The sequence below is a fragment of the Psittacula echo genome, assembly GCF_963264785.1.
Source record: "Psittacula echo genome assembly, chromosome: 2".
Taxonomy (NCBI): Eukaryota; Metazoa; Chordata; class Aves; order Psittaciformes; family Psittacidae; genus Psittacula; species Psittacula echo.
The window spans coordinates 55,456,565-55,483,766 of NC_137737.1; the positions used below are offsets into that span (position 1 = coordinate 55,456,565).

At 41.7% G+C, this 27,202-nt stretch overlaps 1 protein-coding gene across 1 annotated transcript in view; it reads right to left on the minus strand.

Moving 5' to 3' along the window:
• The window catches only part of OXSR1 (oxidative stress responsive kinase 1), a 93,836-nt gene that overhangs the window by 51,802 nt on the left and 14,832 nt on the right, over positions 1 to 27,202 (minus strand). Inside the window, exons 2-4 of the mRNA XM_080611728.1 lie at positions 22,279 to 22,391; positions 11,813 to 11,921; positions 317 to 458 (exon numbers count right to left, since the gene is read on the minus strand). Of these exons, the coding sequence (XP_080467854.1) occupies positions 317 to 458; positions 11,813 to 11,921; positions 22,279 to 22,391 (364 nt within the window). The remainder of the gene's footprint in view (positions 1 to 316; positions 459 to 11,812; positions 11,922 to 22,278; positions 22,392 to 27,202) is intronic.

The window sequence follows — 27,202 nt, forward strand, 5'->3', positions numbered from 1 at the left end:
AAGCTATCTAGCTCCAACAACCATGCTTTGCGGCGGGATGCTGACATTTGGAAAGAGCTTCTCTAGATCAGAACTATCAATACCTGAAAGTTTACCCAAACTTGGCCTAGTCATAGTATATCCTAAAGCAGTAGCAACTATACAGACACGTGAATTCTGAGTTTTGATTAAGCTCCCGACCTTTAGTTCCCTCATTCCATGTCCTCACAGTTGGTTATGGGATGAGACTGCATGGGCTCAGCTACTAAGTGACACACATTTCAGGACAAATATGAAGACAAAACAAAATAAAAAACAAAATAAAAAAGAAAAATACCTGTGGATTTGTCCATTCTTATGCAGGTAGTCCAGCCCCTCCAGCACCTCCTTCAGGATTGTGGCTATACAGGGTTCATCCAGGACACCAGTCTTGTGTTCTCCTTTGGCCACAATGTGCTTTATAATATCCAAAACAGAGCCTAGAGGACAGGAGAAGGGGGGGGGGAGTTAAATACCTTAAACTAGAAGAACCGATACACAGCTCTAAGCGCACTTTATAATCACTTTATATACAAGTCAAATTCACTCGGAGGGGACACAATGATGGTCAGGATTAGGTCAGTAGCTGCAGGAAAGCAGAGGCAACAACGCATGCCTCATACTTGCAGGGTTGCAGATCCTCAAGGTGGGCTGAAAAATCCCTGTGATCACAAGTAACTGAAGTTATTTCCACAAGCTAAAATGTAAACTGTACATACACAGGACTTGGAAGGTTTTTCTGAGTGGATCCCAACGCTATGGCTGTTTTAGTACTGAGTACTGGAGAAGCAGGAGAGGAAAAACGGAAAAAGCAGGGGGCTGCCAGGACTCAAAAGCTGAAGGCAACAAGCTTGATAAAATTAGACTCTTTTTCAGCTCTTAAAACTATATGCAGAGAAATACCATGAAAAATATGCTAAGGGATGACACCGCCCTAAGAGAAAAAAGTGGAAATAATTAAATAGAGAACAAATGAGGCTGAATTTCAACAATAAATCACTTCTTCACTGAGTACAAGACTGGAATAGCTTAGATCCTTTCCTAGAAACATCATGCTTAGTCTCTCTCCCAGCCATGGTGTGAATTACACCATCTTGCATGACAAACCATGCTCTATAGAACAAGCCACCTCTTTGAATTGCACCCAGGAATAAATGGAATCAGCAACTAGTAACATGCCCCTTCTGCAAGGTCCTGTTTTCATGATATATCGGGTACTGTATTCTTTGTATTTGCATCTCGGTTTAAGACAGTCTTCCCAGAACTACAATTTTATTGCTCCAGTATAGGATGCCTAAGCCTGTTTTCCAGGCCTGTGCTATTCACTCCTTTCTAACTTGGGTTTCTATGGTTTATGATGACTGGATAGTCAGCTAATTTTCACAGCTATGATTTTCACAGCTATGGGCACAAAGCAAGGTCAGTGGTACTGGGATGGTCTTAAACAATGAGAAAAGCAGGCACAAATTCCAGCTTTGTCTTTGAACAGTAGGCTGAGAGAAAAAGAACTGCACTGAGAACAGTACTAACTCAGCTAGTTTAGGAAAGCTAAGTTAAAAATTTTAGAAAGGTTTAGCAAAGTTCATTCTTCCTAATTTGCAATTGAGAAAAAGCCAAAATTTTTTGTGTCTGAAGACAGTAAAAGCTGAGAAACTTACTCCCATAAATTTGATCAATGGGAAAACTACAAGTTCCACCTCATAAAGTCTTGAAATAAGAAGAAAAAAATTACAATGAAGGATTTTGGGTTTGGGGCTTTTGTTGGTTTTGGTTTGTTAGGTTTGGGGGATTTTTTTGCCCCTTTTCATCCATCAGGTTGAGATAGGCAAAAATCCTTCCGCTTTATTAGCTGTCATATTTGAATTTCTAGGCCAAAACAATAGTGCAGATAGGTTTTCACTTCGCAAAGTATTCTCCTTTTGGATTCTCACATGAAAGCAAAGAGGTTTGAATACGAACATCATGTGGCAAGGCTTGTTTTGCACAATTCAAACCCCAAAGGAAACAATTACATGGGTGCATGGTTCTCTTAATTTGTGGGGAACTGTATGTGCTGAGTTCACCTAACAGCTTGCGCAATCAGGAGAGCCACTATGTCCTGCTCTGCAGAGCCACACACTTTACATCTTCTTTGGCCCACTGGAACCAGTCCTCACACTGTACACCAAGCTACCCACTAAATCTACCAAAAAATAAACTAAGAGGAAGAAAAGAAATTCAAGCTATGTTTGGTTGGTAGTGAGCATAACCAGGGAGCAGATGAGTTTCAGATCCAATGAACAGGAAAAAGGAGGGTAAAGAGGAGGGAAAACACATTTGTGAATGGGGGAGGAAACCCCTTTTGTCAGCACAGCAAGCAATTAGACCAGCTGGATGGCACCTCCAGGTTCCTCTTCCCAAAGAGTCCCAAATTCAAAGTATTTGCAAAAGACACAACCTTCACACAGCAGGCACTAACAAAATAGAAAAAAACACAGAAAAAAAAAATAAATAAAACTTAAGTTGCCCAGCACCTTCTCAACATTTTATGCAAGAATACTTTGCAGCGTTCAGCCTTCCTTTACCCTGGTCTGAGCACAGAAACACTAATCTTTGGTGAGTTTTGATATGGGTCTTCATTAATTCAAAGGTTTCACCTAACTGTAACTCAGGTTGTTTTGACATACACTGGACTTCCTGCATGGCAACAAGATTAGCTGTACCAAAGGAAATTGTAAAACCCCAGATGGCAGAGTATGCTCCCCTTCACTGAAATCTCACCTTTAGGTTCCTGAAAAAAGGATCCTCTGTTGTGTGTCATGATGGCTCACCTGGGATTCAGCCTGTTACATATTCATATTTAAAAAGTACGTGCTTACAAGCCTCAATGCTTCTTATTTTGGACAAGAATTTTTGTGACACCTAAGAAAAACCACCAAAAACTCTCAACTATGACTGTTCAGGTTTTTCCTCTCAAATGTGCCTTTATCTGGAGAACAAACTGTCACTTGTTTTGTAAGTCCAGTGAAAATATGTGGTTCTTCACGTACGTTTTGTCCTCCTTCCACCCACAACTTTGTTAGCAGACTTTGTTCACAAACATTTCTCCTGCAAAGGGCTTAGGGAACATGAGAAGGCAGATCATATGGTACTCAAATTTGGCTAAAAAATCCTATATTTACCCAAGTTTGAGGTTGTATTTAACCCAGAAAAGGGGTGGGGGTTAGAAAGACAAGAAGCCAGCCTTTGTTGTGAAAGGCCTGATTCACACCCGTATTATATCTGCTCCCGATCCAGCCTTCCACTTCTTGAGCACGCTTTTTTAAAAACCACTTGCACATTGAGATGTTTGAAGAAGGGGAGGGATTTGCCAGTCTTCTACAGAAAGGAGAACTTCAAAAAGCCTATCAGCAGTATGCTTAGTTCATGAAACAGCAGAAAAGCAACCCAAGAGCCACCTTCCTGTCAAAGAAAGTGTTATTTGGGTCATCCCCATCACCAGTTTGTTAGCACAAGGAGGGGAAAGTTTTGCTATTGGCACCACAACATAATTAAGTAGTGAATTTTCCACCCCACAAAGCAGAAAATTTGGGAGTTAGTACTGACTCAATCTCAACTTCATAAAGCACAAGACAATGGAATACGAAGAAGGAAGCCAAACTGCATTCCTATGCACTGCTTTGTACCACAAGGGGTAATGACTTTAAACTGTAAAGAAAGTAGTTTTATATTAGATGTTAGGAAGAAATTCTTTCCTGTGAGGGCAGTGAGACACTGGCACAGGTTGCCTAGAGAAGCTGTGGCTGCCCCATCCCTGGCAGTGTTCAAGGCCAGGTTGGAATGGGTTTGGAACAACCTGGTCTACTGGCATGGGGCTAGAACCAGGTGATCTTTAAGGTCCCTTCCAACGTAAACTATTCTATGATTCTATGATTTTATGATTTGAAATCTTCTGGCATTCTGGCTCAGGAAGCATGACACAGAGCAACTGAACCCAGATCCCAAAACAGAAACCCATAGCTAAACACGAAGTTACTCTGAAAGCAGAAATCATGGGAATTTTGCTATTGAGGAAAGTGCTTTCTGCTAGAAGAGAGAAACTGGATTTCAGCATCATCCTGATAAATTCAGTGCAAAGGTGTTTGCAGAGATCCGAGTTAAGCGTGTGACACACATACTAGGCTAAGACCTCCACTGCCTTAAGAGGCAGACAAATTTTGTCACTTCCACCAACTGTGTTATACACAAACAGATCCATAGATCAGAGCCCAATCCTTAGTTTAAGGGGGAAAACAACTGTTTTGCATAAAGTGGCCTGTTCTCCTTCCAGCAATACATTAACTGCTAGAAATTAACTGGAAACTAATTCAACTGAGCTGGAACCAAGATCCAATCTACACAAGAGCACGTGCTTTACAAACTAATCATACTGTTTCAAAACACCAACATGATTCCAGATCCTGTCAGTTTCAGAGCCAGCTTCCAAACTAGATTAAAAATAACTGAGGAAGTAAGAGTACATCTAAACAGAGCTGGATCTCTGCGTAAATGCAGTTTTGCTCCATGGGCAAACTTCAATCTCACTGGGTAAGACAGACATCTCCCATAACCTAGTGGCCAGAAGATGAGGTTCACACTGGAAATAAGGCACCCAAGCACATATTAGAGAACAATTACAAGTTTTTTCAAGAGGAAAAAAAATATACTACAATGCCATTTTAAATACATTACAATGTCATTTTAGAAATAAATAAATAAATTATTTATTAAAAGTAAATAAATATTTATTTCTAATTCCTCCTTAGAATAAAACTTCCATTTTAGATAACCCTGTGAAATACTCTGGTGTGTATTATACATGGCACCGGGTTTGATTCCAACAGTTCCCTCCTGATTTTTCTCATAAGAAGCACACAAGTAGAAGGTACAGATTCAGAGAACAGGAGTCAGCCTGAAGTGAGAGAGAAAAAGATATTAAGTTTGGCTGAGGCTGACTGAAAAGCTCTCCCAAGCCCAGAAGGGGAAGCATATCAGGAAAAGACAAAACAAGACAGAGAGAAGAGCCAGAACTGGACCTTAAATATAAATATAAATAATGCTGTCATTAATAAGGATGTTTAAAGAAGTCTGGTGATGAGCAACTGATCACAAAGCCAAACAGAAGACAAAGGAAAGGAGAGGACATTTAGAGATTGATGTGGAAAAAATGCAGCTATAAACAAATTCCTGCCCATCAAACATACACTGTGCAGCACACCAACAGGAAGCCTGCAAGATACCGTGCAATCTGATAGATTATTTAGGATTATTTATCATTCAGCATTAAAGTGTCCCAGTATATTTTGACACCAACTGCAAACTGCACTACATCTACTAGGTAAAGCACAATCTCTCAGTGCAAATTGCACAGCAATTGAAAGTTAAGTGTTTTTTCTGCTTAAACTCACAAACTTCCTAGTCTGCTCTGAAAGCTGCTAAAGCAATAGCTCCTAATGGTAGCGGAAGTCACTGGGAACTAGCTGTACATAAACTTACCCTCACCTGATAAAACCCAACCTATAACTGCTGCAGGACAAAAAGGCAGTGAACAACTTTTTCTGGAGTCCTTATTGTTCATGCCAGTTCTGCAGCAGACAGACTAATGTTTTTGTCCAGATGCATAAGCAAAACAGACATCCCACTGCTCCCTCCACTGCCCCCCAGGAGCAAAGAATAGGAAGTTCAGTTCACCTTCCCCATTTTGTCATGGCTAGAGAATATCCAGTTGAGCCTGACTTGATCTACAGAAGTCAGCTCCTTCCAAAAAGCAAGTGGAAGACTTGGTAGATCCTGGGGTAACGGTTGGACTTGATGATCTTAAAGGCCTTTCCCAACCCAGTTGATTCTGATTCCCCCTACAACAGCAGTATCTGAGCAATGAAGACAGAAGAAACCCACAAGCAGACCAATATCCTGAATCTGTAAGACAGGGATATTCAGTTTTTGTATACTGCCATCAGGCAGACCGTTTGCAATGGTCTGTCCTGAAGCCTAGTAAATGCAGTCCTGTCTTGCATCTCACACATGTACCCAGTAAAACTGTCTCCAGCACTCTGTACCATGTACTACTCTGGCATTTTCTTCCACAGCAAAATGAGAGTAAAGAGTTCCATGGTTCACCACCTCCTTGCTGCACCAAAGGATCTGCTTAAGAAGCCATACTGTAAATGAGATCACTGCAGTAAATTGGTAATCCAGTTTTCCAGGCAGGGTGGAGACTGAGAAGCCAGGAACCTCTTAAACCTGGCTTTGCTGCTGGAGAAAACTTTTGTGTAATCGCACCCTTGGGGCAAGAAGTCCTAATTGTTCCACTGATTCACTTTCAACAGCAAGCCACCAGAAACATCAACACTTTCTGTTCCAAATCCAAAGCAGCTCTTTGACCTCACCTACATTAGCAGGCACATGTAATGGCATTTAGGAAACCCGCTTCTGATGCTCCTCCTCAGGAGAGGAAGGAAGCATCCAGACAGCCACCAGTGACACTGCTTAATGCTTCAGGGCAAGAGGCTGCAGAGAAGGCTACGAAAACCTGAGCAGAAAGGAAAGCTTGTTTAGACAAGATTACAGATAAATGCAGGAGTATTACAGGCGGAATTTCACTTGACCCCAGAGGAAACGAAATGTACAGCAGGGCTAGTTGCTGTGGGAACCACATCTTGGATGTTATCCTATAACCTAAGTGACAAGACAAAGATACAGGCCAAGTTATACATCAAGAAATCTCCTTTAAATTTGTCTGGCAAGCAGAATAAGAAGATTTAATACTCTTAACTTCATTTGAACAAAAAAAAAAAAAAAAAAAAAAAAAAAAAAAAAAAAAAAGAGGCAGGTAACAGTACCTGCATTGATTTGCCATTTAGAGGCCTGGCATAAATAGCCTGGAAAATGGTGCTGGGGATCACTACACCATTTTGTGAGAACCAAGATCTGCCCCAAATCTGATGAACACTGATGCTTGACATGCTGCATGAGAACCGCGAGTTGACAGGATTCACTGCTGCGTCTTTTAAGACATCTCAGAAGCCAGCGGTTTTCAGTGAGCCTGACTGTCATCAGAGCCAAGAACAGAATCTGCACCTTCTCAGCCTCTGACAACCGGAGGAAGAAAATGAGAAAGGAACAGCTGCTTGGATTTGGTACTTCTGGGGCTGAGGAATATAGATACAGCAAAGGAGTACTGAAGAAAAGGAAAGAACAAGTTATACAAAACAAAGGAAAAGATGTCTAAGTAGATTGCTGGGGTTTCTAGTTCTTAAGTTTCTTCTTTACCCTGATTAAACCACCTTGGCACAGAGGGAGCCTTGAGGAAGCTTCCACTTCTTGCCTCCTTCCCTCCAGAGCACTTCATGGATGGATAAGAAATACAAGAAGATTAAGGCAAGAAGCAAGATAATACAACAAAGAGGGCAAAACAGCCTATTGCAGTTGAGGCTGAGACATTTATAGGAGAAAATCTGAAGACATACTATTTTTTTCATGCTTTTCCTATTATAGCTAGGAGTGGCAACATATCAACACACTCTGCATTCTGCCATCATGTACAGTCCGTAACATCTGCTTCTGACTTACTCCATCCTTAATTGTTTGAAAACGTGCCTCTACAAATAAAATTTAATAACCCCTCCAGATGGACTCAAAATAGCATAGCTCTCTCCTAACAAAACAATTCAACATGAACATGAGGATTCCTAAGAACCTGTGGCTTTGGCTTTGCTCCTAACTCACTGCTGGAATTGGGCATGGGGAGATCAGAGATTAAAACAGCAGAAGTAGAAAAAGATGCCCTGTCTCCCTGGTGAAAGCCTACAACTTGCCATGCCTCCTCTTTGGTCTGGCTTGCTCAACTGCTGCCCAAGCACTTCAGCAGATAATCAAGATCAAGGTTGAAGGAAAAGTGATTAGATAACCTTAGAAACTTTTGAGAAATTAAAAGGTTTAACTATTTCAATGCAGCAATGTCCTTTGAAGATTTAATTAGGAACCTTCAAGAAGGCAGAAGATTGGAGAGCTCTATCTGAAAATATTTCAATATTTAAAGGATCTTCACAGTTTAAAAATATTTTGGAGGTCTCATCTGCTGCATGCTAAGACAGTAAGAATTGTTTTGGCATGTAGCAAGCCACCATGGACAGCTGTTTCATATGAGCAACTGTTCTGTAGAGATAGCCACAGCCTTGGGTCACCTGTGAAATGAGAGCTCTTACTAAAATCAGCAAGAATTTAGAGAAGCAAACAGGTCACAATCAGAAAAAGCACAAGAACAGAAGGACAGCTGCTCCTCTTCCTACTAAAAAGCTACAGGAGTTAGAGAGCAAGACTGGGCTTCAAATGACTTTAAAAAGGCATGAGTAAAATTAATTACTGGGGAATGCCAACAAGGCAAAGAGCAGGTCAGCAGCTGTCTAGAAATAGCCATTGGAGTTTAATTTAGAGCAACACTGGACCAAAAAGGCTGGGACACTAAGTTGACATTACTAAGCTTAGATACCTACAAACAGCGTTGTCACTGGAGGAAAGGGTCTGAAATTTCTACTTAAAGGAAGAGGAACAGCAGATACTTCACAAACCTGACTCAGGCACACATCACCAGATCTGAAAGAGGGTGTCAGAGTAACTGGACACACCAGCACCCTTGTCACTACCAGCTGGGTATCATCACAGACACATTTCTGCCATCAGCAACAGCTATGCTTTGTATCTGCTTCAGTATCAAATCTGCCAGTTCAAACTTTCAGCAGTAACTTCAACCAGCCTGTGTGACTTGTCTCTGATGCACATCAGCAGTTTTACATGTTGCTCCCCACCAGCTCACCAGCACCTTACCTCCTTGCTGCTGATGACTTTCAAAGATGGAAAATGGTATCTTCCACCAATAATACTTGCAAAGCACAGACAAATAGTTCCATTTCAGTAGCAATGCCAGTCAGGCAATTAAGCTACCTTTGAGTGCACCAGCTGCCTGCTCAAAGGAGCAAGGCACTCTTATCAGACAATAATGCTTCCTGGATTTAGAGTATTTTCACCTAGAGACATTTCTAAAATACTTGCATATATGACTAGATTAAAATTTCACAGAATGACTGCAACCAGAAAATAAATTCTACTCACTACAACAACAAAACAAAAATCAAGGCTTGCATTACAGACTGCTCTGTCTTGCAGACTGTTTATCTAAGTAATAAGATCAGTGTAAGCAGGCTGAAATTAAAACTAGTTTCAGCCTGAAAACACATGCCAGCTTACACTGACACTGATGGAAGAAAAGCAAGAGGATTCTGAACTTCTACCCAGAAGAAAGTCTTAAGTACAAAAACCACAATCAAGATACAGGACACCAAAACATTTCATATGTGCTTATTGGGATGTACAAATCTCAGCCTATGCTCCCTGAATAGTTAGATGGAATGAAAGAGTTCAGCTGCACCCTGGGTTATTTTTTCCCCCTTCCTTTCTGGTTTATAAAAAAAGCTCAAAGGTTTTTCCTGTTGAGAAACTCAGGTCATTATTTTTCCCACTGGATGACAGATCACCACAAAACTAGCCACTTTATTACTGATAAGAAATAAGCTGAAATGAATGAGAGGCAGTTTCTAAAGTGTCTCATTACATAAATCACTCTGCCTAAAAACACTGGAAATAGTCTCAGTAAAAGTGAATGAAAAAGCTTTTCTGCCAGAAAGTTCCAACACACAAGTTTCTCCTCCATCCTCAACACTGTCCTGTAGAATCTGCCTGAGAGCTAAAATGAGACTTCTGAAGTACTGCCATGCAAAAAGTATAACAGGAAAACAGCTGGAAAATACCTCTCAAGGTACCCTCCTGCATCAAGAATAGCAACAGATCATTCTCAACAGTTTTCTGCCAGTTTAAGCAATTTTCCCCAGCCCCCAAATGATTCATTTCAAGTGAGAAAATAGTGGTTCATGGAAATGTTAGGAGGGCTGATAACACTGCTACTAGTCTTTTATTGTATGAACCTGGTCTTCAACATATGCAATACAGTACGAAGCAGTGGGCTTTCACAGCCTTACTCAAAGTGCCACATTTAATGCCAGAGCTACAGAAGGGTCAGTTATAAGTCAGTATAACAAGGAAGCACATTTAAAGTGAGTATTACATGACACACAGGTCATTGTTCACACCACCAAGAGGCTGATTCTGAAGCAACAGTTGTTTTTCTAGAGATTTTTCTAGAGATTTTCCAGTGTGGCCTTTACAGAAACAACATTTGGAGGTTCAAGGCTGAGGCTAATCCTGACTTGGTTCTGACAGAACCCCACTGTGAAAATGCTAGCGAAGACAGCTGTACATTTTCTTTAAAGAGGTTGTGAACTCTCCTGAAAAAAGCCAAGAACATTGCTGCAGCCTTCCTCACACCCCTGAAATGCCATTTCCTCCTATTCTGAAAACCTTCTCATAGATACACTTTTTATACACACAGCTAAACTACTTACACTAAACTGGCAGGGGATTCTTTTCTACACACAACCAGCCATCATATCTTTAATGACCTGTTATGTATCCTTCCCAGAAAAGAGAGGGTATTACTTAATGACACACAAGCACATGAGACATTAAAGCCCTTTAAGACAGACTTAAGTTGGCATGAAATTTGATTGCCCCCAAGAGAACTGCTAAATTTCTCTAAAGATGATCTTCAAAGACACATGTTTTATGGTCATTGTTGAGCTCTTGTGGAAAAAGCCAACAGGTTTAGTCAGATTTTTCCACATCATCTTCTGGCATTTCACAGTCCCTGCAGTATTAAGCCAAGAACAGAGAAGCCAAGAAGTCTTTTTTAGAAAAGCAAGAAAACAGGGTTTTTCTATTCAGCTTTCAATTCCTTTTCACTAGGGTGCCAGGAAAATCAAGTCTTCCTAAAGACAGGCCTAAGGTCTAGCAACAATCCTCTGTGTGATCATCCAGAACTTGATTCCATTTCTTGTCTTGACTAACTTAAACAGAGATCCTGGAAAATATTAGGGCATTAAATAAATAAAGCATTACTGACAAGAAGTTTTCAAACTCTCTCCCTCAAACAAAAAAGGCTGTTTCTCCAGTGTCTTGGAGAATAAATCCAGAAAGGGGAATTTTCCCTGGCTCTGTGTTAACCAGGCAGTCATTTGAAATTACCCCAAGTATTTCCAGTTATTTTGTCAACTAGAACAAGCAGGCAGAGTAATCCCAGCTCTGAGGATTGATTCTATAACAAACCAAGCTACACCCAACAATGATGTTCTGCTCCCTTTTTAAGGCCATATACTGACATTACAGGAACAACTCTGCCCAAAATAGAGGTGATTTAAAGTTTCTTACAAGGGCAGCCAACACATAAATAAGTTAACATCAATGGAATGGCTGGTGACCAACAAGCCATCAGCACCATGGAGGCCTCTAAGCTGCAAGTGAGAAAAAGGTCAAGGAACCAGCCTTGCAAGAGGAGTTGCAATTCTCATAGTAAAGCTAGCAGAAACAGTTGGGCTCACTGGGGTTAGTTGCACACTTCTCCAGTTCAAAAGCTTGTCCTACACTTACAGGGCAAGATGAATAAACTTCGTGGCAGTTAGGAACATGGTTTAGTGGTGGGCTTGCCAGTGCTAGGTTCAAAGTTGGACTTCACAATTTTAAAGGTATCTTCCAACATAAATTACTATGATTCTATGACATGTCTTAATTCACAAAGAGGAAGCTTAGGAGGCAAACAAGGGAAAGCGTGTTACAGGAAGACAGCTTTTTACGTTGCCTTTTAGGGTAAAGAAATTAGACCACTCACCTCCACTAAGTAACTTCATTACCAGCCAAAGCTCATCTTTCACCACGAACGATGTGTAGTAAGATACAATGTTGGGGTGATGGCACTGACTCATGGCTTGAATTTCTTTCTGTAGAGAAAAATAAATCATTAGCAGTTGGACCCTCTGATTATTCTTCTTAGGGCACAGAAGTTATCCTCAAGACACAATGTTCAAAGAGGGTGCAAAAAAAAAGGATACCTAGTATCTAAACATAGTAAATCCAGAAATACTCTTAACACTCAGCCTGCATCATACTAGAGCCCAAAGGTATTTTAGGGTGCTTTTCCTGTCTGTTTAGAAGAAAGAAAAAGTCGACCAAAAATCCCTTGGCAAGGGCAACATGATGGTCAGAACTAGAACACCTGCATGCAGCTACAGCAGAGTATCTCCCAAAATTCACACAGTTTGTTACCCAAGAAGTTCATGCTGACTCCTCCTTTCAGTAAGACATGACACAACAGATGCTTAATCTGTTGAAGACTATCATTTGGATGAGAAAGGGAAATATTTGCCTCTGGGGAAAAAAAAGGCCTCTTATTCCTAATGTTTCTTCCCAGCAGGAAAGCAGATGGCTGAGCTCAATCAGGTTGAAGGCACAAAGGACAGCTGTATCTTTTGTCATACTGGAAGAAGAGGGAAATCAGTTTGAGATTAGAAAGTCATTAGCCACTACGGATTGATTACAATAGGAAATATGCTCACTTATTAAATTGTCTGAGTTTTGACCGTGTTTATTTTTCAATATGGTTATGGGTTAAGGGTTGAGTTTTTCCAGGTTATGGGGGAACACCACCACAGACAACACCCATTTTTCATTATGCAAGCACAGATCACCAGTTTAGACTGAAAGCCTCGTGGTTTCTTGACTCTCCATAGAAAAAAGCCACCCATTAAGCCAAGCCTGGCACCCTGCACTACACCCAGCTGGGCCTTTGTGCTTCAGCCAAGCTGGCAGCTCCAGTCAAGCCAGCAGCTCCAGCCAAGCCCCCAACCTGTCAAGTTGCACCCTCCAGCATCACCCACACTAGACACTCATTCCCTGATATCCCAAACTTTTACTCTCAACTAAGACATTCCTGCACTGAACGCATGGATATCCCTTACATTACAAAGGTTTAATCAATCGCACTGTCAGCTCCCTCCCCATGACACAGACACAGGCAAGCACCATAATCTCAAACACACAAGAGGAGGGGAACAAGACCCCTTCACACTCTGATCCTTTCCTCCCTCTGAGCACAAGATCTCCCTAGCATCAAAGTACAGTAGAAAGCTCTGAGAAGGATTCCCCCATGTCTAAGACACCCCACAGATGCAGCAAATTCTTCTCCTGCTCATATACAAAGCTCTGCTTGTGCCGAGTACAGGGTTAAGGCACATTGCTTCCCCCTTGACAACAGTTTGGCTGGCAACCACAGCTAAAAAGAAACACGCTAATGTTGATTTATCCACTTTAATACAGCTTTTCAGGGAGTAGGTGCATTTGAGGAATCAAACGCAACTAGTTCCTCTCTCTGCTTCCCCACAGAGGCACCAACTTTCCAGGAAACTCCAATAAGAAGATTAAAGAAGAATCCTTCAAAACAGGAAAGGATATTTGAAGAGTGGACAGCAGGCTATTCATCTTCATGTAGCATACTTGTTCGTTAAAAACTACTCTGTGAAAATAAATACAGCCTGAAACAATATCCTCTGCTTACTCTGACAACTCCAGCTTCCTTGCAAACACTCGCTTGCATCAAGCTATTTTTCAAAGAGGAAATCAATCAGCACCTTTTGAGTCTCTTAATGTCTTCTAGTCAGATCCTTCACAATACAGAAGTAAAATCCCTGACAAAACTGGCAACAAATGTGTTCTTTTTACTTCCCTGCTTCGAATTTCTACCAGAGGATGGATGGGAACTGGGGCCCCAGATAACACAGGTCAGACTCAGTGACTGGTTTGCAACCTGTTATATTGCTCGCACAAAACCCAGCTGGCTGGGAAGCTCTGGGTTGCTGTGTAGAAACACAAGGGTAAGACCTTTGATTCACACAACCTTTCCAAATCTCATTGAGCTAAGAGTTCTGAATTCATTTACTTACCCTAGCATCATCTACAGGCTAAGAAAGTCAGGCTTGTTCAGCCTGGAGAAGACAAGACTCCTTAGGAGCTAAAGGAGCTGACAAGAAAGCTGGGGAGGGGCTTTTGACAAAAGCATATAGGGAAAAGACAAGGGGGAATGGCTTTAAACTGACAGAGGGTGGATTTAGATTAGATAAAAGGAAAAAGTTCTTTCCTGTGAGGGTGGTGAGGCTCTGGCACAGGTTGCTCGGAGAAGCTGTGGCTGCCCCATCCCTGGCAGCGTTCAAGGCCAGGTTGGACAGGACTCGGAACAACCTGGTCTAGTGGAAGGTGTTCCTGCCTTGTGGCAGGGAGTTGGGACTGAATGATCTTTAAGGTCCCTTCCAACCCAAACCATTCTGTGATTTTATGATTCTGTAATTTTGGTCTTGCTCAGAGCACTGACTGAGCCCCTAGTTAAGGGATCCACAAACCTGACATAATCTCCGTCCCAGATCCTGAAATCAGCATTCAGCCTAAAGTTTTAAAATTAAACATTATTCCCCCTACTCCCCTTTTTAAACATGCAAGCAAATCCAGGTCCTTAATTTCTCTCTCTGGCCATTAAAGACACATGCACAAGTGCAGCACAGGTGGAAAGCAGCAAGCAGGACACTGACTGGTTAATTGCCCCATCAGCCAGACTTGCCATAAAGCCACCACTCTCAGAAATGATCTAGAGAAGCTGTTTTCATATTTTCTTACCTAAACCACTCAAAATATTTTGAACCAGCTCCCTGGGAGATTAAGAGAGTAGCACAAAAACCATACACAAACATTGCATATTTTATATATATATTAGTGTATCCCACTGGAATTCAGGAAACGGTAAGACAAAGTCTGGATCAAGTTTACTTAAGAGCCTAGACCTGGATCACATCTTTGCCATTGGAGCAGCACTGTACTACAACATTTTGCTGGCATTCCGTGATGCTTAGTTACTGTTATTTTCCAAGAGCTTCCTCTCTTGTTCACTACCTCAGGCTGCTCCCCAGGCTGCGAAACACAGTTTATAAAGAAAAAAAAAAAAAAAGCTCAAATCTGTCATATGCTTTGGTGCACAAAGAGAGAATAAATAATCACGAACCTGACGTATGCAATTAAACACCTCTGTCAGCTAGTGGATGCGTAATATGGGCAGATTAAACCCTTTCTCACACAGTGTAGCACAGCTCTGAATAACTAACTGCATCACAGCCCATGATTTCCAATGGTTTTACATAAGTATCAAAAAAGAAAGAGCAGCAGTCAGACAGACCTTCCCTCTCACCCCCAGACCCCCACAGCATTTTCAGTAGTTCTAGGCTAATCTCACACTGGCTGCAGCAAAGCTTCATTCCTTTTCACCCCCACAGAGAGTACCAACATCCTGGAGGCTCAATGCATATAACCGACTTTAAGTGATCATGGCAAATCACAGCAGGCTTTGCGGTTAAAACACTTCCTCACGTAGTTGAAACTGAGCCAATTCCATGGTACATACAACAGCCTGTGCTACAGCAGTAAAAACACAGGGCTGAAGAGCTGTAGTTAAAACAGGAATACCAGTAAGGGATCACCAGAGAGCTCTTCTCAAAAGCATACTTACAGAGGGAGCAGGAGGGGATAAAATGCAGCAACAGCCCTTCAGTGTAGTAAGCTTTAATACTATTTCAAAAGTTTTTCAGAGTTTGCTGCTCTTCAAACACGACCAAGTCATAGCAGGCAGATTTCCTCTCCCTACCTCCTCCCTAACAGGACTACAAATTACACAAAGAAGAAATAACTGAGTTACAACTGTGCTCCCCTGATTTTCACTAGTATTAAAACTACACTGGAAGACTCCCAAAAAGCATCTCGGAGATTCCAACACCTCTGTAATAGTGCCAGTGCTAAACATCAGAATTTATTTGGGCTGCTATAAACAAGTCTTCAGCTGGAAATGTTGCTGTATTCCCACTCTGCCAACAGTATTGGATGATCACTTGATACAGACCTCTCAGCCCACCTGCAGATCCAGGGGACAGCTCTTCTATCCACTGCTTACACACCAACATCCCTCACACTAGATAGCTTCAGTGATGAGACACAGCCTTACTCCCAATTCCCCTTTTCAAAATCCATAAATTACACTGCCTTCTGCTCAGCTCTAGAGAAATGAATTATCAATAAAAACACATCTAGACACAGGCAGTGTTTTGGAGATGGTTACATGCTCACCCTGGGCTAGATATTAGAAATATCTGCACTGTCAAATACCAAAAGCAAATAGACTGAGATTAGCTATAAAGGCCTCCATGTCTTCTATTAAGGCTTCTGACAAATGTTTTCAGTACTTCTGTCAGCAATAAAAGAAGCATTTCAAGACTTGCAAAACACTAATAAAGCTGTTGTGGAGTATAATTTAGAATCCTAAGAAACCTATTAGTCTCTGTAAGTCAGACATATTCCTGGGGACCTGCTATTTTGGAAGTGGGTTTATTTGCTCACTGACATACAACTGAAGTTTGAGTTAACAGGAGCAGAGATACAAAGCAGGAAGGGCTGTGTTTAAGCTACTAGCTGAACCTTCTTACTGGTATTTTCAGCTCATATCATCACCTTCTATTCTTTGTGTTTATCTGCCCCTGAGGCATGCTTCAAAGATGCTTGCTCTCAAATACAAGGATGAAAATCATGCTTTATTTAGTTTCACTTCCTACACATTGACACAAACTCAGGAAATACAATACAGCATTAGTATGCTTTTATGTGGCTACCTGCATTTCAGAGGACTCCAGGAAGCTGTCAACCTGGCTGCCCTATTTGAAAGCAATCATGACCTTAAGAGATTTGGGGAAGGGAAGCATACCAGGGATGAAATCAAACAGGTAGATGTGATCTCCCCCTTGAATACACTAATGCTTTAACTTTGGCTGGCAAGGAGCTTATCTCTCAGCTGAAATCTCAAGGTGTAAGGCATTAAAGCTCCTCTTCATCATTTTAAAGCAGGATTTAGAGCTCTGTTCCTACAGGCAGCTGTAACTGTTCAAATTTTGCTTCAAGCGAAATTCTAATGGTTTACCTAAAAGATAGTAAAATTGAGAATATTAATTCATTCTCCTTTTCAAACATCAGCATAAAACCCCTAAGTTCTTCTATCACAATCAACTTGATAGACATTTTTTTAATGAGATGGGGAAAGAGCACAAAGCTCAAAATCAGAGATCTGATCCAATGTTCACCTCTGGATTATCCAGTTCAACTGCTTCCTTAAGACGTGGCCACACGATGTAGACTGGCACAATTAAAGAGGGGTTAGATGAGCCCACCAGAGCAACAGTGGAAAAGAAACAATTCTGAAAGGCATAAAAAGTCTTTATTCATAAATTACTTTTAAGTGATGGAAACAAACCACTCCCCAGGGCAAGGGATTCAGCAGTTGCCCATTTCAGTGGCTATTCTTCAGCATCATTCAGTTGTCCTTCCCTCTTTAAGGTCTGCAGTATTAGTGACAAAGCACTGGAGGAAGCAGATGTTTTAAACTGTTTTGGTGCAGCAAATTATAAGCACCCATTTTTTATTGGTTTCAGCCACAAAGTGAATGGGCAAGCAACTGACTTCTGACAGATACAAGCAACTCCAGCTTAACTAACACGTTACTGACCCTCATAGTTGTTCAGATCAATACACAGTGTTTAAAGCTCAACAATGCATTTATGATTAGTCCATGCAGTCAATTGTCCCTAAGGTTATTTACATGCACCACCTCATGCTCATCCAGTCCAAGTGAAAGAAGATATTCTGCATTCTGGATTTCACCCACCATTAATCCTGATATTCATACTGAACTTTACCAAACAAAAAAATACTTCAACCCACACAGTAATTAAGATTTCTGTTGCTGCTTTGAGAAACACCACAACCAAGCTGTATTCAGCTTAGGTTTAAGTCTCCTGTAAAGATGCAATCCCATCATGCAAGAAACACATAACAGCATATCAAATATCCACACTGAAACCACATATTATACATTATACTCTCTGGCACTGATACTTGGGAACTTCTTCCCCTGGAGCAAGTGTAAAGGTCCTCAGGCCTGAAAACAGAATTAAAATGGCAATTCCCATAAGATGACAGGCATGGATGAAACATCTGTACTACTTCCACAGCAGTCTGCTGCTTTGTTCCCAACAACCTGATAGTCTAGTTAATCCACTTGTAGGAACTGCTCTGTCAGATCAAAGCCAGCTCAATATCCTGTCCAACTCTTCAAAAGAAGGTGTAAAACCCTATAACAAGCAGTTACACAATTATCTGCCTAGAGGGAAGACTTCTGACTAAGCCTGGACAGTTAACAGTTGGCTTATGCTTTAAACCATGGGAGTTCATAATCCTTTTTCTAAATCCTATCTAATTTAACCTTCTCAACCATAGGTTGATTTATTTAATCTCACGCAATGTTTGATCTCCGTATTATTGCAGCAAGCTCTCCCAGGTTAATTCTGTGAATTTCAAAAGGGCGTTTCTTTTTATTGAAGTTAAACTTGTTCCTTCCCTTGGCTTCCTTAACTACCCTCTGACCATAGACATGGAAAAGTAGTACCTTCACTTCACTCCTCTTGTGTGCAGACCTGTCAAGCCCAGTCTTATCAGTCTCTGGACTTGAAAGAGTTTGGAGTCTTTCTGTGTGAGCAGAAACACCACATCTCACATGATCTTTCCTGAACCTGTCTTCTGTTGAGTCACTCTAGGAACTAAACAGGCAGCAGTTCCCCCAGCTGGGAAAGACCAATGTGAATACCCTATAGCTTATGTTTCTCTCTGCCCATTCAACATTCCTACAAACTGCTAAGCTGACAACCCACATCATCCGCTACTCAAAGCAGGGAGGAAAAAATCCATCTGGATGAAAGAAAGCTATCTCAGCTTTAACTGCATGAAAATGAAGCAGAGGTTTTTGGACAGAGGGGAGATATACAGCCTTTTAGATCAATAGTTCTTCAAAGCAAGAAAGCACTTACACAAGTAAAAAGCTTGAGGCAGATATTGTACCACTGTACCTCAAGGATCAGCAACAGCAGCAATACAACCAGCATCAAACCAAGGAAAAGAGATGTAAGAGCAAAACACAGCAGTGAAGTGTCCAGCTGTGACATAACACCGCATGAGCTTTTGCCTGTTTTCAAAACACACCAAATGCTGCCTAAGCTAATTAATAACTGTGGGTTGCAAAACAAGAAGTGGAACTTCAATAACAAATCAGAAAGTCCAAGACCAATTGTAGACAACACTGTATTTGACCAGCTCTTCTTATGCTCTACTGCCAGTGACATCAGTGAGCAAGAATCATTACAAGCTATGTCATACGTCCCTTCCAGCTGAACCCCACCTGCAGTCTAGAAAAGATCCAGAAGCATTCACAAGCGGACAGGGAAAAAGATTGAAATCAAGCACTGAAATAAATTCCTGACTAGCATCACCTAATTCAGTAGCTGAGCTACAAAGAGCCACATGTCTGTACTGCGCTTCTCCTACCTCTCTACATTCTTTACATCAATTCTCTACTTCAGAAGAGCTAAACAGCCTTGACTTCATTTGCTCATGATACAACAAAATTGGTCCCTCCTACATTTCCAGCCCCTATAACAGCAATAAATTAATCCACTGCATTAAGCTAGAATGTCACACAGTGTTTGCAAAGTGTGAAGGTTATCCCTGACCACCCACATGGCTCAAGTGTATGTTGAGATAAAAGGATCAAGATCAGTACCTTTAACAAGCCAAGTCATACCACTTAATCACCTTGGGCATAGCATCTCCATGAGCTGGGAGGTGGGCCCACATTCCCTGGCATCTGGGCACCTGCTGCTACAGAAGCTTAAAGGAAGCTCAAGGCCACTCATCTATTTAGCTAGTCATAGACACTTACTGTGCATTTCCTAACCCCACTCCAAACTAACCTTCCTCCTCTTCTTCATCTCAAGAAATAGAAACACCAGCCACTGAGTAGCACAGATACTGAAGGAGTTGCAGAAACAAGTCATCCTTATCAATGGCAGAACTGTTTGTTGCTCTCCCTTTACCTTCTCCCAGGGAGCATGACACTGGTTTACGCTCTCTGCTAAGCAGATTCTGGGAATAAACAAACTTGCACCAATAAAGTCTATGGACCTGAAGCACTATAAAGAAAACAAAAATACACAAGAATTTAGGCACAGTTTTCCCTTTTCTATCACACTGCCTGATGACTGGGCAGAGCTGTAACATGAGAGCACTCTCCTGATCCCAGACATTACACCAAAGTTTACCATAAGCTGACTGTTGTGCTCAGACACCTTCAGCATAATAGAAGTATAATGGATCTAATAGAAGCTCAGGTTCATGTTTAACTGCACTGGGAGAGGAAATAGAAAGGAGGAGGCATAACCTCAGTATGAGTTCATACCCCAGTATGAACCCATCATAGCTCTTTTTGCACTTGCTTCTTAAAACCACTGTAATCTGCAAGGATTTACATTTACAGTTCTTGGAAGAAAAAAAAATCATCCTCAAAACCAACTATTTAAACTGATCAGGGAAGCTGCCACAAAGGGAGACTATGACAGTGAAAAGCTTCAGAATATCTACTCTGGGGAAGAAGCAAATATGGAGATAAAAAGCAGGGAAGGTAAGGACAAAGAGCAGGGAAATGGGCTCTCACGCTGGGAAAGCACATATAATAGACCGACAAATTCAGAACAAACCCAGGGAAAACACCTTTTCACACAACATGTCCACCTCGGCAACTACTGCCCCAGGAAGCTGCTACAGCTCAGAACCATTCTTCCCCCTCCACCTCTCAATGATTTTAAGTTCAGGAGTATCTATAGTTGCATACAGAAGCCTACAGAAGGACCCACAGTAGATCTGGTCTCAAAACTGGAAGCTTAGGAGAGCTGACAACAGCAATTTGTTGCAGACCTACTCATAACAAGAAACATCATTGTTAGGAACAGGTCAGCCAGAGATTTAAAATACGCAATTAGAAGTACTTATCTAAAATTACATGCCAAGTCTCCACAGCATCTCTTTCTGAACCTAACCCTTTTAGCTGGAATTGGCAATTACTCAAAGACTAACAATCTCAATTACTACATTATAAAAATACAGCTTGGAATACAACTGAGGCAGAGTAGTACGGACAAGCCACATAAAAGACTTGAAAAGAGCACCAACAGTTGGTATCAGGACAAAAAGACCAACTGTGAAAAGGGAACAGATCTCAAACTCCTACACTAGCATGAGCTATAAGAGGATTTGAATGAAGATCATCTTAAGAGTCCTACATGCAGCCCTTCACAGGTACACTAAAACTTAATAGCTTGGATGGAGCCTTTCCTCTTTACACGAGCAGATTTACAGGTACCTATAATAGTAAAACCAGCATTAGTCACTAAATGGAAACTGCAACCATGGTTCAAGTGACTTACTGAAGATCATACAAGTGTAGAGCTAGCCAGGACTCCTGACTTTTATCTCTGTTCTACTTTCTAATTGCAATCACCAAACCAAGCGCCTGAGGTAATGCTACAGAAGCTGTCAAGATGCAAGTAGAAAGATGGACAGGCAGGATAAAAAAAAGATCCTAGGGAGCTGCTTTAAAAGGAAAGGTGGTACAAAGCCTCACTTCCTCACCTGTCCTCAGCCCCCACCTGCCAGTATCTACTACAGAAAGTTTAACCCAAGAGGGCTTTCTCACCCTCAATGGAGACATCTCAATGCCAGAAACTGTTTTCCATTGTGAAAATTTTGATGAGGCACACAGCAGAAGAAATTTATACAGCTACAGCTCCAAAGGACTCTACCTTCTATCCAGAACTCAGAATTAGTTCTGAGTTCCATATGGCAGTCTGCAATATGTCAGTGATCCTTTAGCTGGCATCAGTACCAGAAAGAGATTAGGAAAAACAGCTAACTCATTTAGGTTTTTCTTGTTACAGGTAAAGAGGAAAAAAAACATGAAGAACTGCAGGAAAGGAAAAGAAAGCAACATGATTCCCTTAAATTTTAAAGATTTTAGAATCTTACAGCTTTGGATCCCCCTCAAACTGCAGGTCTCTTGTGGGTAACAGCTGAGCTTCACACTTACACATTAGCTCTGTATAGTCCCTTTGTTTTGAGCAAAGGACTTAGCTCTAAACAGTCTCAAGTTCTCCAGGAGTAGATCTTTGTAACATTTAAAGTATGTGTCCACAACCAGACAACTGAACTGTCTCTAGTGAAATCAACCAAGTCCCCTCACTCTTCATGACATCACATGAAAGGTTGTTTAGAGCATTTAGTAAACACAGAGATTATGCTAACCAAAATACAACTCCCCAGACAATTTCAATTGCATACCAGGAGTTCATCCATACTCGTCTGACACTTCTCAAGATTGATCCGTTTAATTGCCACCTTCTCCTTCTTTGGAGCGCAGAAGGCTGCCTGCACCACTGCAGTCGCTCCACTCCCTGTGGGTGAAAAAGAGAGTTAGCAACATCTTAGGGGACTTCAGCAGAAGGGAAGGTAGATCAGACAGCAAAATTACAAGTGCCAGTCAGTAAAGACAGCAGAGCCAAACGAAAACCCAGTGAAGGCAACCCCAGAGGCACTCCCTGCTCCAAGTCTATGCAACTTCGAAGGTCAGCTCAGCTGCAACATCGAAGCCCTGGGCTAAGCAAACGGAAACAAGTGGATCTTTATGATCCCTTAGTGGGATCATTATAGCTCTGCAGGTAAAAAAACCAACCTTCCAGACTCCAGCTTACTTATAACAGAGGGGTGATTCTTCTTGTGTGCTTTTAAAAGAAAGGCCACCGAGGTCACACAGACTTTTAACCTGATGTGTTCACCCAAAGCACTGAAACAAGTCTCAGTCTCTGCTACCAACACTAATGAGATTTTTCAGATGTTTCTATGTCCTAATTGCTGTTCTACTCTTTCCTCATTTTATGCAAAGACACGAGGTAGGCTCCATTCAAGCCTGTTCAGCTCCAGTTCTCACATACAAGCACACCGCCTCAGTGTCTGGGTTGAAAACCACAGCCAGAGAATGTTTAAATTCCAATAGGGAAAAAAATACTGCATTTGAATATACAGTTGTTCAAACTGCTCAGAGATAAGAGCTCTGTATTTAAAATTGCTCCTCAATATCTCATCCTTTGATATTAAAAAGAGTTAGCAACAGCAAGACTTAAATCCCGGTTGATGTTAAGCCTGTGTTTGCTGGGCTTCATGAATAGCTGCAACATTCACCTCATCAACAGGACACCTTGCTGCTTTACTTTCCCCCATCACCTTGGTTCTCTGCATTTACACACTTCACTGGAAGGGAATAAATTCAAATTAATAAAAAAAAAAATAAATAAAACAAGAGGGTAGGATAGGTAGAAAACAGTTCAAGTGCTGCCTATTGCCAATACCTTAAAAAAATACTACTAAAAATAAATCCACAGGCATTTTGCTCATTATTCCAGGCATAACTCTTGAGCCCATTTGGGCTGATGAGGCAGACAAGAACAGCTATTCTGCATTTTGGAGTAACTCACCTATTTTACCAGAATCTCCTGTTCATAACACTATAAAAACTACTTTCAGATTTCTGCAATACCAGTCAAGCACATTTTTGCAAACTTGTTTTTTTTTTTTTTCCTAGTAGAAAAAGGTTTAGACAAACTGAGGACAAAAAGCTTTCAATCTCATCTTCAAACAAAGGCTACTGAAAGTCCCTACAACCATTAATAGTCTTCTAGCAGCAAGCTGCCCCAAGTCATGGTCAAACTCAAAGTGCCAGGTGAGGGAAAGAGCTTGAAATCCAGCCCTGAAACATAAAGGAAAAACCCTGCCATCCAAAGGTACACTGAAATTAATTACACAGCCCTGAACTGTGGGGGTTTGCTCCTCTAATCTTCAAGCAGTACCTGCAACAGTGAAACTACAGGAGTCTCATTTCACTTCATACAGCACTGCAAGTGCACCTTGGGCAATAGCATTAGCTTGACAGTTGATTCCCTGCACTTAAAGAATTGGCATTTTGAAGGTAGCAATGTGCAGAACATTCGTATGTTCCCTTTAGCAAGGTTGCTGTACTATTTCATGAAGCAAATGGGTTTTTAAGAAGTTCAAGACTGAGGCCATTTATTGCTAGCACGCATACTATTCTTCAGAGACTACTCATAGCGCAGAGCAAAACAAAGCTATCAGGAGGAACCTAGGTGGAAAAAAGGGATAGCTAGAGGGGCAAGAATATTTACAAGGGACTTTGAAAACCAAGTCTGAGTGCCATAAGCAAGGTCTTGAGCAAAGGATGGAGACGATGGAAGCATTAGACAGACATTCAGAAAGCACTCAAAAAAGCAAGGGGAGGAGGTTTGACAGCTGAGTTTGACTAGACTGTCAGGAACAGCACTGAAATACCCAGCCTTAACCATGGTACAAACATCCCAAAAGCAAACCTTCACATACGCTCCATGTGGTTGCTTTGCCCTGCAGGTAGTAGGCGCAGGACTCCCAACACAAAAGCAGCCCTAGCACAGATATATTCCTACTCACAGTGGGAATGCTGGGTGGCACTGACCTGTTCCTCCCCACCCCAATACCTGCTTCTTTGGGAGAGAGAGAGTGAAAATATACAAAGTGACTCAAAATAAAGACAGCAGAGCATACAGGAGCGGTGACAAAAGGCAGGAGAAGCAAGTTTGCATTTTCTAGCACTAGCCTTTTGGAAGTCAGAACAAAGAAAACCAAAACACTTATGCCGGTATCATTCCTTTGAAAATAATTAGATTCCAGAAGAAACGTTGCTGACACATTCAAATCACCTGTATTATGATTTCTTTCTTTGGATGTCTTTGTGCATAGTAATAGACAGAGGCTGAAAACACAAGCCAGATGCTGTAAGAAAATGCGACTATGCACCCCAGAGAACTGTCATGTCACATAGCCCTTTTCAACTCTTCACTTAGTTTTACAATGCATATTTTCATCTCTAAAGCTACTTGCATGGTTCTTATCCACATAAGAGCCTCTGTAGTACTCAAAGACTCTTCCTGGATCTCTCAGACACTCAGTATATATCTCCTTCGCCCCACAACATGACGTATCAGGATTTGTCCCAGTTAAACCCAGCTGCGTAAGCATGGCCGGCAGAGATGCTTCTTACAATGCAGACATGATATCACTACTGTAGATCATAAGATGACAGTGAAGTCCAGGGTTTTTACAGAAGTGACTACACAAAGAATGACTTTGTGCTTTAGTTTAGGGTTTTTTTTTTTAAAGATGTTACTACCAGAAACAATAGATGCAGACTAATTAAAAGCAGGACCATGCGTGCTACAGCTCCTTCCTACTCAGCAAGCCCGCCTGATTGATGTTGACTAGGACTTCAGGGCAAAAACTGCTCTTCACTAAGTGTTTGGACAATGCCCCAGCCTACAGGGACCTGATCTGTTATTAGTGCATGGCATTATTTGAACAGCAATGAAATCCCAAACTAAATCCTTCTGGGCACATAGCACGGACCCATCTGAACTCCAGACTCCTCCCATTTAATTCCCTGCTGCTCCTACTTTTCTGGCAGCTCTCTTCAGTTCGATTACCACCTGCTCTCCCCACTCCCCCCTCTCCCACTTATTCATCATTTCTTTCAGCTCCTCTGTAGCACTAATTATAGAGAAACAATGAAATCTCAAAAGCATATCAAGCAGGGATTAAGCCAAGCTGCAGTACGATGTGCCACAAGCAAGCTGCTCTTTGGTAGCAGCAGCAGCATGCCATGCTTCTGGGACCAAACAAAGGCAGGTTTCCATGCTTCTTTGAAGAGCATAGGAAACATAGCAACATGGCCACTTGAGGCTTTGCAGCCTACAATCTGTTTATGAAATTCCAGGGTGGCAAGAGAAGAAAAAGAGAAGCTGCAGCAAGGATGCTGACCACATTGTCAAGTGAAAGCAAGCACAGATAGAGATGATGACACCAACAGGGAGCAGAAAATACCTGGCAAGCAAGTTTTTTTAAAGTTTAAGAGCAGGTAACAAATATATGGGGAAAGGCAGAATCACAGAATGGTTGCGGCTGGAAGAGACCTTAAAGAGCATCTAGTTCCAAACCCTCCGCTATGGACACCTTTCCTTTAAGACCAGGTTGCTCAAAGCCCTATCCCACCTGGCCTTGAACACTGCCAGTGATGGGGCAGCCACAACTAAAGGAACGGGAAAGAAGAGATTTCCCTGCCTGATATAAGCCGCCTTTAATTAGAAAAAACAGCAGAAGGGCTTTTTGTGCACAACTTACACAAACCAACCCTCCCAGAAGATGCAGATCTTCTGCAATCAGAGCCAACCTCAGTCCCATGTGCTGCTCAGCTGCAGCAATATGGGCAGCACTGAGTTAACATTCCTGTGCTCAATCCATGCCTGCTCCCCACCTCAAGACATTCTGATCAAGGTCAGTGCTGCAGCATTTTGCCCCCTCAAGATCAGCTTTCGGAGAAAATTCACTCCCTGGTTAATCTTTTCCAGCATAACAGCTTAGCAAAACAAAGAAAAGTGGGCATGGCCAGATGCTTGCTGCTTTATTCCTGAAAAGCAGGACATCATTTTATTGAGGGATGGGGGATTGGGGGTGGGGAGGAGGGAAGAGACCCCAGGTGGGTATTAGGATCTGTTTAACACCCCCTGCTTTCGCCTCTGTAGGCTCTCAGATACAGTTTCAACCCTTAGGATAGCAGCTGCAAAATTCCTGCATAAGAGGGTTACGACCTACTTTAGGAAACACTGCCTAAGGAGGAAAACATAACCTTTCTAACCTTGCTTTCTTTCATGTTGCTATGATTAAATGGCTCTTTCTGAAATAACAGCAACCTCAAAAGGGATGAAAGCAACCCAAACAAAAAACTTCCCAAGCGCTCAGTTACTGAAACCTCATTTTCCAGGTTACCTCCCCTGGTCCCCTGGACCTTCAGCATCCAGAGCTCCATCCTGAACTTCTCCCTGAGAAGCTGGGACAAACTCCCCACAAACATCCACTTCCAGCCTTCAAGGGAAGCTGGACACCATCTCTTCTGTAGTCACTGTCATATAACTTACACAAAGCTTGCCTTTTTGGTGTTGGGGGTGTTTGTTGGGGAGCTGTTTGTTTTGGGTTTTTTTGAAAAGCAAACCCTCTGATATCTATGTTAAAGTTAATAGAAACCAGTAATTTCAAAGCTATTTGGAGGAGTGGAAAGACAGGGGACTGACCTGAGGACACAGCATGTTCATATACACTCTGGCTCCAAAGG